The 12,183-nt window shown below is 43.5% G+C and overlaps 1 protein-coding gene across 2 annotated transcripts in view; it reads left to right on the forward strand.

Moving 5' to 3' along the window:
- The first annotated feature begins 967 nt into the window (after nt 1-967).
- NAPB (NSF attachment protein beta) overlaps nt 968-12,183 on the forward strand; it is a 34,958-nt gene continuing 23,742 nt past the window's right edge. Inside the window, exon 1 of one of the 2 annotated variants that reach the window (XM_073339704.1) lies at nt 968-1,322. In XM_073339704.1, coding sequence (XP_073195805.1) covers nt 1,225-1,322 — 98 coding nt within the window. In that variant the 5' untranslated portion in view covers nt 968-1,224. The remainder of the gene's footprint in view (nt 1,323-12,183) is intronic. The other variant, XM_073339703.1, reaches the window with a different exon arrangement.

A 12,183-nucleotide genomic window follows, 5' to 3' on the forward strand; every position in this document is an offset into this window, starting at 1 on the left:
CTCACTCTGACACCATCACATACAGACACAATTACACACACACACGCACACTGACAGTATCATACAGGGACATAATCAGACACATTGACACAATCACACACTGAGACCATCACACACACACACACACACACACTATATCCCTGTGTGATACTGTCAGTGTGTGTGTGTGTGTGAGATTATGTCCCTGTGTGATACTGTCAATCACACACACACTGACAGTATCACACAGGGATATAATCACACACACGCACACTGACAGTATCATATAGGGACATAATCAGACACATTGACACAATCACACACTGAGACCATCACACACACACACACACACACACACTATATCCCTGTGTGATACTGTCAGTGTGTGTGTGTGTGTGAGATTATGTCCCTGTGTGATACTGTCAATCACACACACACTGACAGTATCACACAGGGATATAATCACACACACGCACACTGACAGTATCATACAGGGACATAATCAGACACATTGACACAATCACACACTGAGACCATCACACACACACACACTATATCCCTGTGTGATACTGTCAGTGTGTGTGTGTGTGTGTGAGATTATGTCCCTGTGTGATACTGTCAATCACACACACACTGACAGTATCACACAGGGATATAATCACACACACGCACACTGACAGTATCATACAGGGACATAATCAGACACATTGACACAATCACACACTGAGACCATCACACACACACACACACACACACTATATCCCTGTGTGATACTGTCAGTGTGTGTGTGTGTGTGTGAGATTATGTCCCTGTGTGATACTGTCAATCACACACACACTGACAGTATCACACAGGGATATAATCACACACACACACACACGGAGACAGTCACACACTGACACCATTATACACCCCTCCCCCTAACACCACCGCCACACATAGACCGTCACGTTTGCACGCAGTCATACACACACGCTGGTTGTTACACGCGCACGCACACTCACACTGTCCTCACACACTGACACCCTCACAGCCACAGGCTCAGTGACGGCGTCTCTCTCTCTCTCTCTCACACACGCAGCCCAGCCCCCGCCGCAGCCTGCGCCCCCCCCCCCCACCCCGCCTACATCTCCCGACACCGCTCGGCTCGGCTCGGCTCGGCTCTCCCCCGGCGTGAGGCGCGGGGCGGGCGAGCGGCGGCGGCAGGGCCGGGCCGGGCCCGCGCATCCCCTCAGAGCCGGCGCCATGGACAGCAGCGGCAAGGAGCGCGAGGCCGTGCAGCTCATGGCCGAGGCCGAGAAGCGGGTCAAGTCCTCGCACTCCTTCCTCAGGGGGCTCTTCGGGTGAGCGCGGGGCGGGGCGGGGCGGGGGTCGCTCTCTGTCTGTCTGTCTGTCTGTCTGTTTGTGTCCCCGGGGGGGGGGGGCGCTGGGACGTGCGCGGCGGGGACGTGTGGGGACAGGTGTGAGCACTAGGCTCGTGCGCAGACATTAGCGAGGCATATGACTCGCGTGTGTGTGTGTGTGTGTGTGAGAGAGAGAGAGATGTACAATATTTACGTGTTTCCGAGTAGCAGCCGTGTTAGTCTGTATTGGCAAAAAGAACAGGAGGACTTGTGGCACCTCAGGGACGAACCCATTTATTTGAGCCTGAGCTTTCCTGAGCTACAGCTCACTTCATCGGATGCATTCAGCTGCAGCTCACGAAAGCTCAGGCTCAAATAAATGGGTTCGTCTCTGAGGTGCCACAAGTCCTCCTTGTCTTTTTGCGAATATTTACGTGCACACCCACACGCCTCCTTCACGATCGGCTGCCTTGGTGCCCTCCTGGAGCTGCCTCTCCAGTAAGTGTGCACCCTGGTGAGTCACACGCGGCGGTATTGGTGCCGCCCTAGAGGTGCCTCTCTAATTGTGCCCGGTTCCTGCGTGCACCCTGGTAATTCACAGACGGCTTTATTCCTGCCACCCTACAGGTATTGATCGATAACATAAGGATTGCCCATGGTGTCCTTACACAGACGGTACGCAGGAAAATCCCTCTACTTCCCTCCCAGGCCTGCCATGGGGGAAAAAGCTTCCTTCTCTCTGCTGTGTTGCTACTAGGAGGGAAGGGGACGAGAACAAAACGTTGCCTTTAGCTCGTTGTTCCCTGGCTGTATCTGTATAATTTCCACCCCCCCGTCGCCTATATGTCGTCATGCCTTGTACGGATGCAAAAGTTCCAGTGCTTTGTACATGATGACGGTACGTGTCAAAGCCGGGTGTGGAGTGGGATCACTGAGCCCTCTGCAGTGATGAAAGCTTTTGATGGGTGAGATGGGGTTGTGGGGAAACATCCTGCATTTACCCCTCTTTCTCTTTCTTTCAAAGTTGTTGCTTAGCAGACATCATTTATGTTAAGAAATCACCATAGTGATTAGTTGCTTCGGAAGGAAGTAGCATTTTTAGCCCATAATCCAGGTTTCTGTACAGTGAGGAGGCTTGCTTTTGATAATTCTCTAGTGGCAGTGGAGGTGGCTGCTCTGCGTTATTGGAGCTTTACAATGGAGAATGATGATTTCTCCTCTTCTGCCCCTCTAATATCATCATCTGATATGCCACAGAGCAGCTAATGCATCATTACAGTCATAATAATAACTCCTGACTTTTAACCAGTACTTTAAAGGTATTTTATGTGTGTCTGTCAATTTTTGAATCTCTCTCCTTTCTGGAGAGACATAATCTGATGCTGAAATTGTCATATTTCTGGAATAAAGGTTGGTAAGGTTTGTAAACAGTATTGATCAGAAGATCAGTTAATTACCTAGCGTGTATCTAATCCCATTAGGCTGTTAGTTCAAATATGAATGATTCTGGTATCCTTCCTACAGAAGGCTAAGGGGATTGGAACCACATTGCTGCTACTGCTATGACGGAGGTTTCTTTAATGTTATGAAGTGAGTCTGTTATTTAGGAAACAAGGAATTGAAAGTTAATTTCCCTCTTTCACAGAGGAAAAATGTTCTCTGCTGTGAGCAGTGGGGAAGGCCTGCTAGTCTGTTGGAACAAAAATAATGTTTCACTTGATTATATCCATACGAAAATGTTAATCCCCTAAATTAAATATAATTTCTTCTGCGCTGAGCAAGATTTAACTCTTAATGTGTTTACTCTGAGATCATGGTACAAGGCAAGGCCTTTAGTGAGTTTTTTGCCTGTTTGCTTTAATGAATTATTTTATGGGTAGCATTAGTCAAAGGCAGTAACCTACTTTTAAATTAACATGTACATTGATTCCAACAGCTTGAATCTTGCCTTTGTAAGGGCTAGTTTATATGCAGAGTTAAACTTAAGGTGTGATTTCTATACTGATTTTTATTAACCTGGTGCAAAAAGAGCTTATTTTGATTTAGCTTAATTCCGTTATTAACAGGTTGAAGCTAAACTGAAATAAGTAGCTCTTAAACCAAAATAAGAATGTCCAAACAGGGGTTTGCACCATTTTTACTAAATCAGCTTAACTAAACTGCTGAAAGTTTGTATGTAGACAAGGCCTAAGTATTTGTTCGTTTGGCCTCTCAATAAAACAAATTTCATGTGAGGAATTTTATTCAAGATTTGAAGTTTAAATATTGCATATGTCTATATTTCATCAGACTAACAGAGTATAGTCCAGACCAGTAACATATATACTTGGTGCTTTAAAAGGGCCAGTCTCACAAAGCTTACAATAGTTATGAGCCAAATCAGCTGGGAGGAAGAATTTAATCAGAAAAATGTGAATGATAATTGGGAATTGTTCCCAACTAGATGCCCCAAAAGCCACAATTGAGGAAGAAAGTTGTATTGGTTAAAAAAACTGACCTGGTTTAGAGGGTAAGTGAATGCCACAGTATATAGCAAGTGGAAGGAAGGGGAAGTTGATAATAATGAATATAAATCTGAACCTAGGAATTGTAGAATATTGGTAAAGGAAGCAAAGGGATTCGGGAAGAAATCTGTGGCATCAGACTTAAGGACAATAAGGAGGAGGTTTTTCTAAGTCTGTTAGGAACAAAACAAATTCTAACAGTGGTATTGGTCCATTGCTAGTTGGAAATGGTAGAAATATAAGTAATTAAAGCAGAAATGGTAGAAGTTTTCAATAAATATTTCTGTTCTGTATTTGGGGAGTAAAACAAATAATGAAGTCCTATTATATGATGTTGATAACACTTTTTCCGTTCCTCTAGTATCTCAGGCGGGTGTTAAACAGCAACTTCTAAACTCCGACATTTTAAAATCAGCAGGTCCAGATAACTTGCATCCAAGAGTTTTAAAAGATCTTGCTGGACCATTAATGTTGATTTTTCAATATGTTTTGAAACACTAAGGAAGTTCTACAAGACCGAAATAAAACTAATACTGCGCTGATATTTTAAAAGGGTGAGTGGGGTGACAGGTAATTATAGTCCTATTAGTCGGACACCGATGCTGGGGAAGATAATAGAGTGGCTGATATGGGATTCAACTAGTAAAAAATTAAATGAAGTGATATAATTAATGCCAATAGACACTGATGTATGGAAAATAGATCCTGTCATGCTAACTTGATATATTTTTTGATGAGATTAAAAATTTGGTTAATAAATGTAATAGCGTTGATGTAATGTACTTAGGCTTCTGTAAGATGTTTGACTTGATATCAAATGACATTTTGATTAAAAAATAAACTAGAATGATATAAAATTAACATGACACACATTAAAGGGATTAAAAGCTGGCTAACTGATAAATCTCAAAATTTAATTATAAGTGGGGAATCATTGAGAGGGTCAGTTTCTAGGAGGGTCCTGCCGGGATCGGTACTTGGCCTTATGCTATTTAACTTTTTTATCAGTGACCTAGAAGAAAACATAAAATCATCATTGATAACGTTTGCAGATGATACACAAATTGGGGGAGTGGTAAATAGTGAAGGGGCCAGGTCACTGATACAGAGCAATCTGGGTTACTTGCTAAACTGGGTGCAAGCAAACAATATGCATTTTAATACAACTACATGTAAATGTATACATCTAGGAATAAAGACTATAGGCCATACATAGAGGATGGGGATTCTATCCTTTATTCCTGGGGGAATTCCGCACCACTGTGTATGCATAATTAATGTGCCATGCATAATTATTTTCCCTGCAGAAAATAACTTCTGTGGGAAAGTTGCTACAGTTATGCTTTTTGGCCACCAGGGGCTGCTGTGGCGCTAGAGCAGAGCGGTGGCTCCAGGGCGAGCCCCAGCTGCGGTTACCTTCTTCACAGCGCTGTTGGGGCCAGGTCAGGAGACAGAAGATATGGGGAGACGGACAGCGTGGGGCATATGGGGCTGCTAGGGGGTCACAGGCTGGGGTTCATAAGGGCTAGTGGGGAGGACAGATGGGCAGGGGCTGAATGGGAGTGGAGGCGCAGGGCGACATTGGGGTGGGAGAGGGGGTGCTGGGACATATGATGGAAGGGGGTTGCTGAGTCGGGGCACAGAGACATATGGGGGCAGGGGGAGGAGGTGCAGAGGTGGATGGGGGAGGGGGCTTCCTGAAAGGGTGCAGGGACTCATGGGGACAGGAGGAGGGGGTGCAGGGCCACATGGGGGTGGCTGAGTGGGGGTGTAGGGCCACATGGGGATGAGGGGAGTGGTTGTATGAGTGGGGAAGGAGGGACACATGGGGTGAGGGAGGTGCAAGGACACATGGGGGTACAGGGACACATGGGGACTGGGGTAGATATGCCTGACTGAATGGGAGAGGCTAGGGGTCAGTCAGGGTCTGGATGGGGGAGGCTCCCTAACAATCCCTCCCCACCCACCCACCCACCCAAAAAACCTGTTCCATACTTTTCCTACCCACACCCAAAACCCTCCAAGTTCATACCCAGGCTCCTTCCTAGTAATTACTTCCCTCTCCCTTAGCTCCTCCTTTACTCCTGACTCCCCCAAGCCTTTGTACTTCTTCTGAGGGGGTGCGGAAAGTACTTTTTCTGTATCATAGTTTAAATGAATTATTACTCAGAGTTCTATATTAATATGCCTAGTAAGGAATCTGTCAAAAAACATTTCCTGAATCTTTTTTGTTGTCTGTATTGTTACAGACATACTTGCTGACAGATATTTTTAAATAAATTACCAGAATAATTGAAACTGGTGTGACTATATTGTGTTATTTTGAGAAATAAAATAGCAGATTTTTGCAGAATATTTTTAATTTTTTGGTGCAGAAATCAGCCCAGAGTAATCCGTGGAAGCAGTGATTCTGAAAAAAATTTTGGGGTCATGGTGGATAAACCGCTGACCATGAGCTCCCAGTGCAATGCTGTGGCCAAAAGGGCTAATGTGATTGTTCGGTGCACAAACAGCAAATCTTGAGTGTCGTAAAGAAGCTATTTTGCCTCTGCATTTGGCACTGATGTGACTGCTGCTGGAATACTGTGTCCAGTTCTGGTGCCACAGTTCAAGTAGAAAGTTAATAAATTGGAGAGGATTCAGAGAAGAGCCATGAGAAATGATTAAAAGATTAGAAAACATGCCTTATAGTGATAGACTTAAGGAGCTCAATCTGTTTAGCTTAAGAAAGAGAAGGTTAAGGGATGACTTGATCCCAGTCTATAAATACCTATATGCGGAACGGATATTTGACATTGGCTCTTCAGTCTAGCCGAGAAAGGTACAACATGATCCAATGGTGGGAAGTTGAAACTAGACAAATGCAGAATAGAAATAAGGCATACATTTTTAACAGTGAGAGGAATTAACCATTGGGACAACTGAGCAAGGGTCATGGTGGATTCTCTATCATGAACAATTTTTAAATCGAGACTGGATTTTTTTTTTTCCTAAAAGATCTTCTCTAGGAATTATTCTGGGGAAGTTCGATGGCCTGTGTTATACAGGAGACCAGACTAGATGATCACATTGGTCCCTTCTGGCCTTGTTGAATCTGTGTTTGTTGATCTTACCAGATACTTTGGCTTAAAACTTCGTCTATATTTTAATTTTTTTTAAATGACTCTGTGTACTGCGTGCATCCGCAAGTAAGTTTTTTTTTTTTTTTAACTTTTGGGCTCCTTGAGAAGAAAGCATTTTTACCTGTGCCTTATACTGTCTGCAGCAATATCCCTGTTTTTCTACCCTTTCTTCCTCCTTTCCTCTCACTCTTCTTCCCGCTGCCCCAATTGTTTTAATTACATTTCAGTTGTTTATAAACTGCAAGAAAGGGTTTCTAAAAAAATAAAAGTTATTTAAGGGGTAGCCCGGAAAATTTAAAGGAAAATTGGAAGTCTTTGTGGAGTACTATTCTTTCTCCAGTGCAATTGCCTTTTTAGGGCCTGATCCTGCCTTCCCTTACGCACACAAGTACGCCTGCTTAATGGGAACTACATGTATAAGTAAGGGAATCATGGAAATTTAGAGCTGGAAAGGACATTGAGAACTCATCAAGTCCAGCCCTTTGTGCTGAGGTAGGATCAAGTAAGCATAGTCCTGAACCATGCCTGACAGATGTCTGTTCAGCCCGATCTTAAAAATTTCCAATGATGGGAATTCCACAACCTGCCTTGGAAACCTATTCCAAAACGTAACAGCCTGCATAGTTTGAAAGTTCTTGCTCATATCTGATCTAAATCTCCCTTGCTTTAGATTAAGCACATTACTTCTCGTCCTACCTTCAGTGGACTTGGAGAACAATTGATCCACCATCCTCTTTATTACAGCCCTTAACATATTTGAAGATTTATCAGCTCCCCCTTCAGTTGTCTTTTCTCAAAACTAAACTGTAGGGCCTGATCCAAAGCCCATTGAAGTCAGTGGGGTGGGGTGTGGGGTTGAGTTCAGTAGGGTTTGGGTCAGGCCCAGAGTCCGGAAAACATTTTAATGTACCAAGAACAAACGGTCAAAATAGCAACATTTTTGTATGAAGCCTTGTTCTGTGAAAGGATCAGTTTTTTTCAGCAAGAGATAATATAAGAGGGTCTTATTCATTCAAGATACAAATTGTGCTGAAAAATCTTCTTTTCCAGTTGAGGGGCCCCGGCCCTGTAATTGGATCCTTGAGGGGTTAAAGGTCTCTCTGTGTGGATTCAGTTTCAGGGTCTGAACCCATTTCTTTGGTGGTATGTCACTGGTGACAGTTAAACAAAGGCCTTTCTGAAGAGCATTACTAGTCATAAGAAAAATCTGAATGACTGGATCTTGCTTCATTACATGTCTCTAGTGAACCACAACCGCTTTCCGTGTTGTTTAATTTTCACTTTTAATCCTTCTACAGTAGGTGTTTAAGAAGCAAAAGACTTGATGGTGAAATCCTGGCCCCACTGAAGTCAATGACAGTTTTAAGCCCAGTGTGTTTAAGATTTATAAAGAGGAAAATACTCCACAGTAGCTTATGGGGCCATAAAAGCCCTAATTTATATTTGTATTATTCAAGTCGAGAATCTAGCCAGAGTCAACAAAGAGTAGAAACAGGAATTCGTATTAACTAGTGGCATGACATTTTCATTCAAGATGGTTGCCTTTCATCAACTTTTTTCTTATCGAGCTAGCATGCTAAAAACAACAGTGTAACTGTAACACGGGCAACGGCAAGTGGTGGCCTGGCCTAGCTGCCCCGATTAAAAGCCCATGGAGCCTGGGCGGGTTTGTAATCATGTCAGCTAGTCTGGGCTACCGCTTGCTGCTGCCTGTCCTACTGCAGCTACAATACTGTTTAGTGTGAGCTAGTGTGAGCATGTCAGCTCGAGCTGGGAACCACACCTCCGGTTCCAAGTGCAGATGTAGCCATAGTTACAGTCCTATACGAGTGAAGATGACACAGCTCGCTACACATACAGAGGTGTCGACTCCACGGGGGCTCCGGCCCTGGAGCACCCACGGGGAAAAAAATAGGGGGTGCTCGGTACCCACTGGCAGCCCTGCGGGTCAGCATCGCCCCCCTCCCCCAGCGCCTCCCGCCCGCCGCGGCCCTGCTGATCGGCTCTTCCCCCCAGCCCAGAGCCTCTTGCCTGCCACAATCAGCTGTTCCACAGCATGCAGGAGGCACTGGGAGGAGGGGGCGGAGCAGGGGCAGGAAGAGGCAAGGGGAGGAGGCGGAAAGAGGTGGGGTGGGGCTGGAAAGAGGCAGGGTGGTGGCTTGGGGGAGGGGGAAGGGAAAGTGGAAGGGGTGTGGGCAGGGCCTGGGGCAGAGTGGGGGTGGGGAGAGGCAGGGCGGGGGTGGGGATTGGGGGGAAGGTGTGGGGGTGGAGTGGGGCGGGGCCTGGGGCACAGCGGGGCTCGAGCACCCCCCGGGATCGGAGTAAATTGGCGCTATGTACACATTTATACATAAAGTTAGCATAAATCAATATAAAACTGTTTTTCTATTAAATAGTTATTCTTTAAAAAGCGCAGTTATATGTATTTTACATGAAACTTGTACTGCCAATTAAAAACATGGATTTTCTGATATCCCTGAAAGAAAATATTGAGATTCAGAAAATTAAGATTAAAAAAGTCCATGAGTCAGAGTGAATATTGTTGTGATGAAATATGCATTATTTATACTTGATGAGAATAATATGCATGTGTATATTATGTGGGCAGTGTAAGAATTATGATATCTTTATTCATTTCTTTGTTTTTAAGTGCTTAAGTTTCATAAATAATTTAGTAGGTAATTACGGTGTTGTCACTTAGGAACTTAAATGGTGTTTGTTTATTTATTTATTTATTTTTAAGTTTTGGTAATTATTTTCCTGCATCATTTCTACCCCTTCTTGTCAACTGTTGAGAATAGCCCACTTCCACCTTAATTGAATTGGCTTGTTAGCACAGACCCCCCATTTGGTAAGTCAACTCCCATCTTTTCATATGCTGTGTATTTATACCTTTCTACTGTATTTTCCACTCTGTGCATCTGGGTTTTAGCCCATGAAAGCTTATGCCCAAATAAATGTGTTAGTCTCCAAGGTGCCACAAGGGCTCCTCGTTGTTTTTGCTGGTACAGACTAACACAGCTACCACTCTGAAACCTTTCTGCTCATGTTGCTCAATGCCTACAGGTATTTGTCCAAGCAAGGCTAATTTTTTTCCATCACTCTTCTCCTGCAACCCCATTTAGTTAAGGAAGAACTTGGCTCATATTAAATAGGAAAAGTTCTTCTGCAATAGATGTTTTGGTCCAAATTATTTTCTTTATTCCGGATTTACATGTGTTGTATTCACACAATTGCCATTGACTTCACAGGACTTATTATAGAGGGAATGGGTAGCCACCTCTATATTTAGGTTTTCAGGATTTGCACTGGTGCAGTTGAGAAAAGAATATGAGCCTTTGTGTTAAGCCTTTTCAACATATCAGTGTTATCTACACAGAGATGACAATTTATGTTTAGATGCTGCCATTGTAATAAAAATGCCGCAAATTAATCATGGAGTAGAAAAGAGAATGCCAAAGATATGGCTTATCAGAAATTGAGTGTTTGTTAACTAGTTGGACAGGTCTGTTTAATAATAGTATGCACTTACAAAGAGCTTTTATTCTTTGAGATAGTAAGGTTCATATATCTGCTAATGAGGCTTCAGCCTTCCTGTAGCTTTGGGGGAAGAATTCAGACACAAATTTTTCCTTTTCTCCAGCATAGTAAAGTCCTGTAGATAGGTAGGGAGTGAAAACGATTTAGTTTAACATATAACTGAGATTGAAATGGTTATACATATAGACTACTTCCTGATTTAGTAAGTCACTGTAGCTTGCAAAGTTATCCTCCTGAAACAGTGCCCAAAGAGGCTTGCACGTAATTTCAGAAGTATCCTGTGAGGGAATGCATGGAGAACCAGAGGGCCACCTTGAAGATATTTTTCTTCAGTGTATGGTTTAAGGGTAAGCATATGTACGTTTTCCTCTACTTAAGTAACATACGCATTTTACAAATGGGTAAACTGAGACAAAGTCACTTGCGTGACTTCATCCAGGAGGTGACACTGGGTCAGTGACATAGCTGGAGATAGAGGTCACGATTCCACAAGGTACATAAGACCATACCTAACTTAAAGCATGTGAGTTGCCCTGTTGAAACTTAATTTGGGACCTGAAGTCTTGGCTCACAGTCCTCTAAACCAATGTCCCTTAAATTGTCCTTAGAGTTTAGAGAACCATAATCTACTTCCAGTCTTTACACAAAGCTCACATTGGTGTTTGATGGGTCTGGCCGTTAGTGTTAGCAAAGTAAAAGATAATATTGAAAACAATTGGTGTAATGATACTGGAAAAACTAACACGTTATTTAATTATAGCTTGTGCTACAATAGCTACACCAGTGAAGTGTACTTCAGACCTCTGTTTATTTTCTGTTTGCTTATTCAGAATTTTTGAGTTCACAGGAGACCAGGTTAAAGGGGCATCTTAAGCATTCAATGTCAGGTAGCTGCATGTAGGTTTCAGAACCAGATCTACATTAATAATTAGCAAGCTTCACAGCATAAAACACTTACCGTGATAAACACTATTAGAACATTGATTCCACGGTTTGGAACGTCAATTTGTACTTTGGCTTGCTTGGATTCTTTCCTTGGGGAGTATCTTGTGTGTTTCACAGTTGCCAATTTGAGTGGGAGTTAGACTGAGTTTCACTTTTGGGGTTTATATTTCAGTGCTTGGTCTTTTGTGCGGGTGCAGAACTTCTTCTTCAGTTTGGGATTTTTTTCTTTCCCTCTTATTCCACACCTAAAGTTAGAACAGGCGAATGTCCTCAACACACTGAGAAAAAGACTAGAATTCTCCTCCATACAATATGTCTGACAAGATTCTCTATAAAATGTAGTGCACCATGACCAGTCAGTTATAAAACATGATTCTAAATGAGGTTGTAGCAGTTCTTGGATGCTTTGGGAAGCTCTTTGTAACTTTAGTGCTTATAAGTAATTACGGGCTCAGTCTTGTAGGGGTATAGAAGAGGGTTGTGAGAGAGTGGTGCTGAGCTGTAGGTAGTGCTGCTGATCAGAGTGCTTTGTTAATCGCTCTCCAGTGAGAGAAAGTAGCTGAGGGGGATCTGCAGTCTGGTGAGCCTACAAGAACATTTGCAGTCACTGGATTGTGCTTTAAACACCGAATCCTGGCTTTACCTCTGACCTTTCTTCCCACCCTCCCAATCCCCTCCAATCACGCCTACTTCCTCTCTTCTCCTATTCAGCAGGGCTGTGTGCAGTGCAAGGCATACTGAAAGCAGCCT

The sequence above is a fragment of the Lepidochelys kempii genome, chromosome 3 (genome assembly GCF_965140265.1).
Source record: "Lepidochelys kempii isolate rLepKem1 chromosome 3, rLepKem1.hap2, whole genome shotgun sequence".
NCBI lineage: Eukaryota > Metazoa > Chordata > Testudines > Cheloniidae > Lepidochelys > Lepidochelys kempii.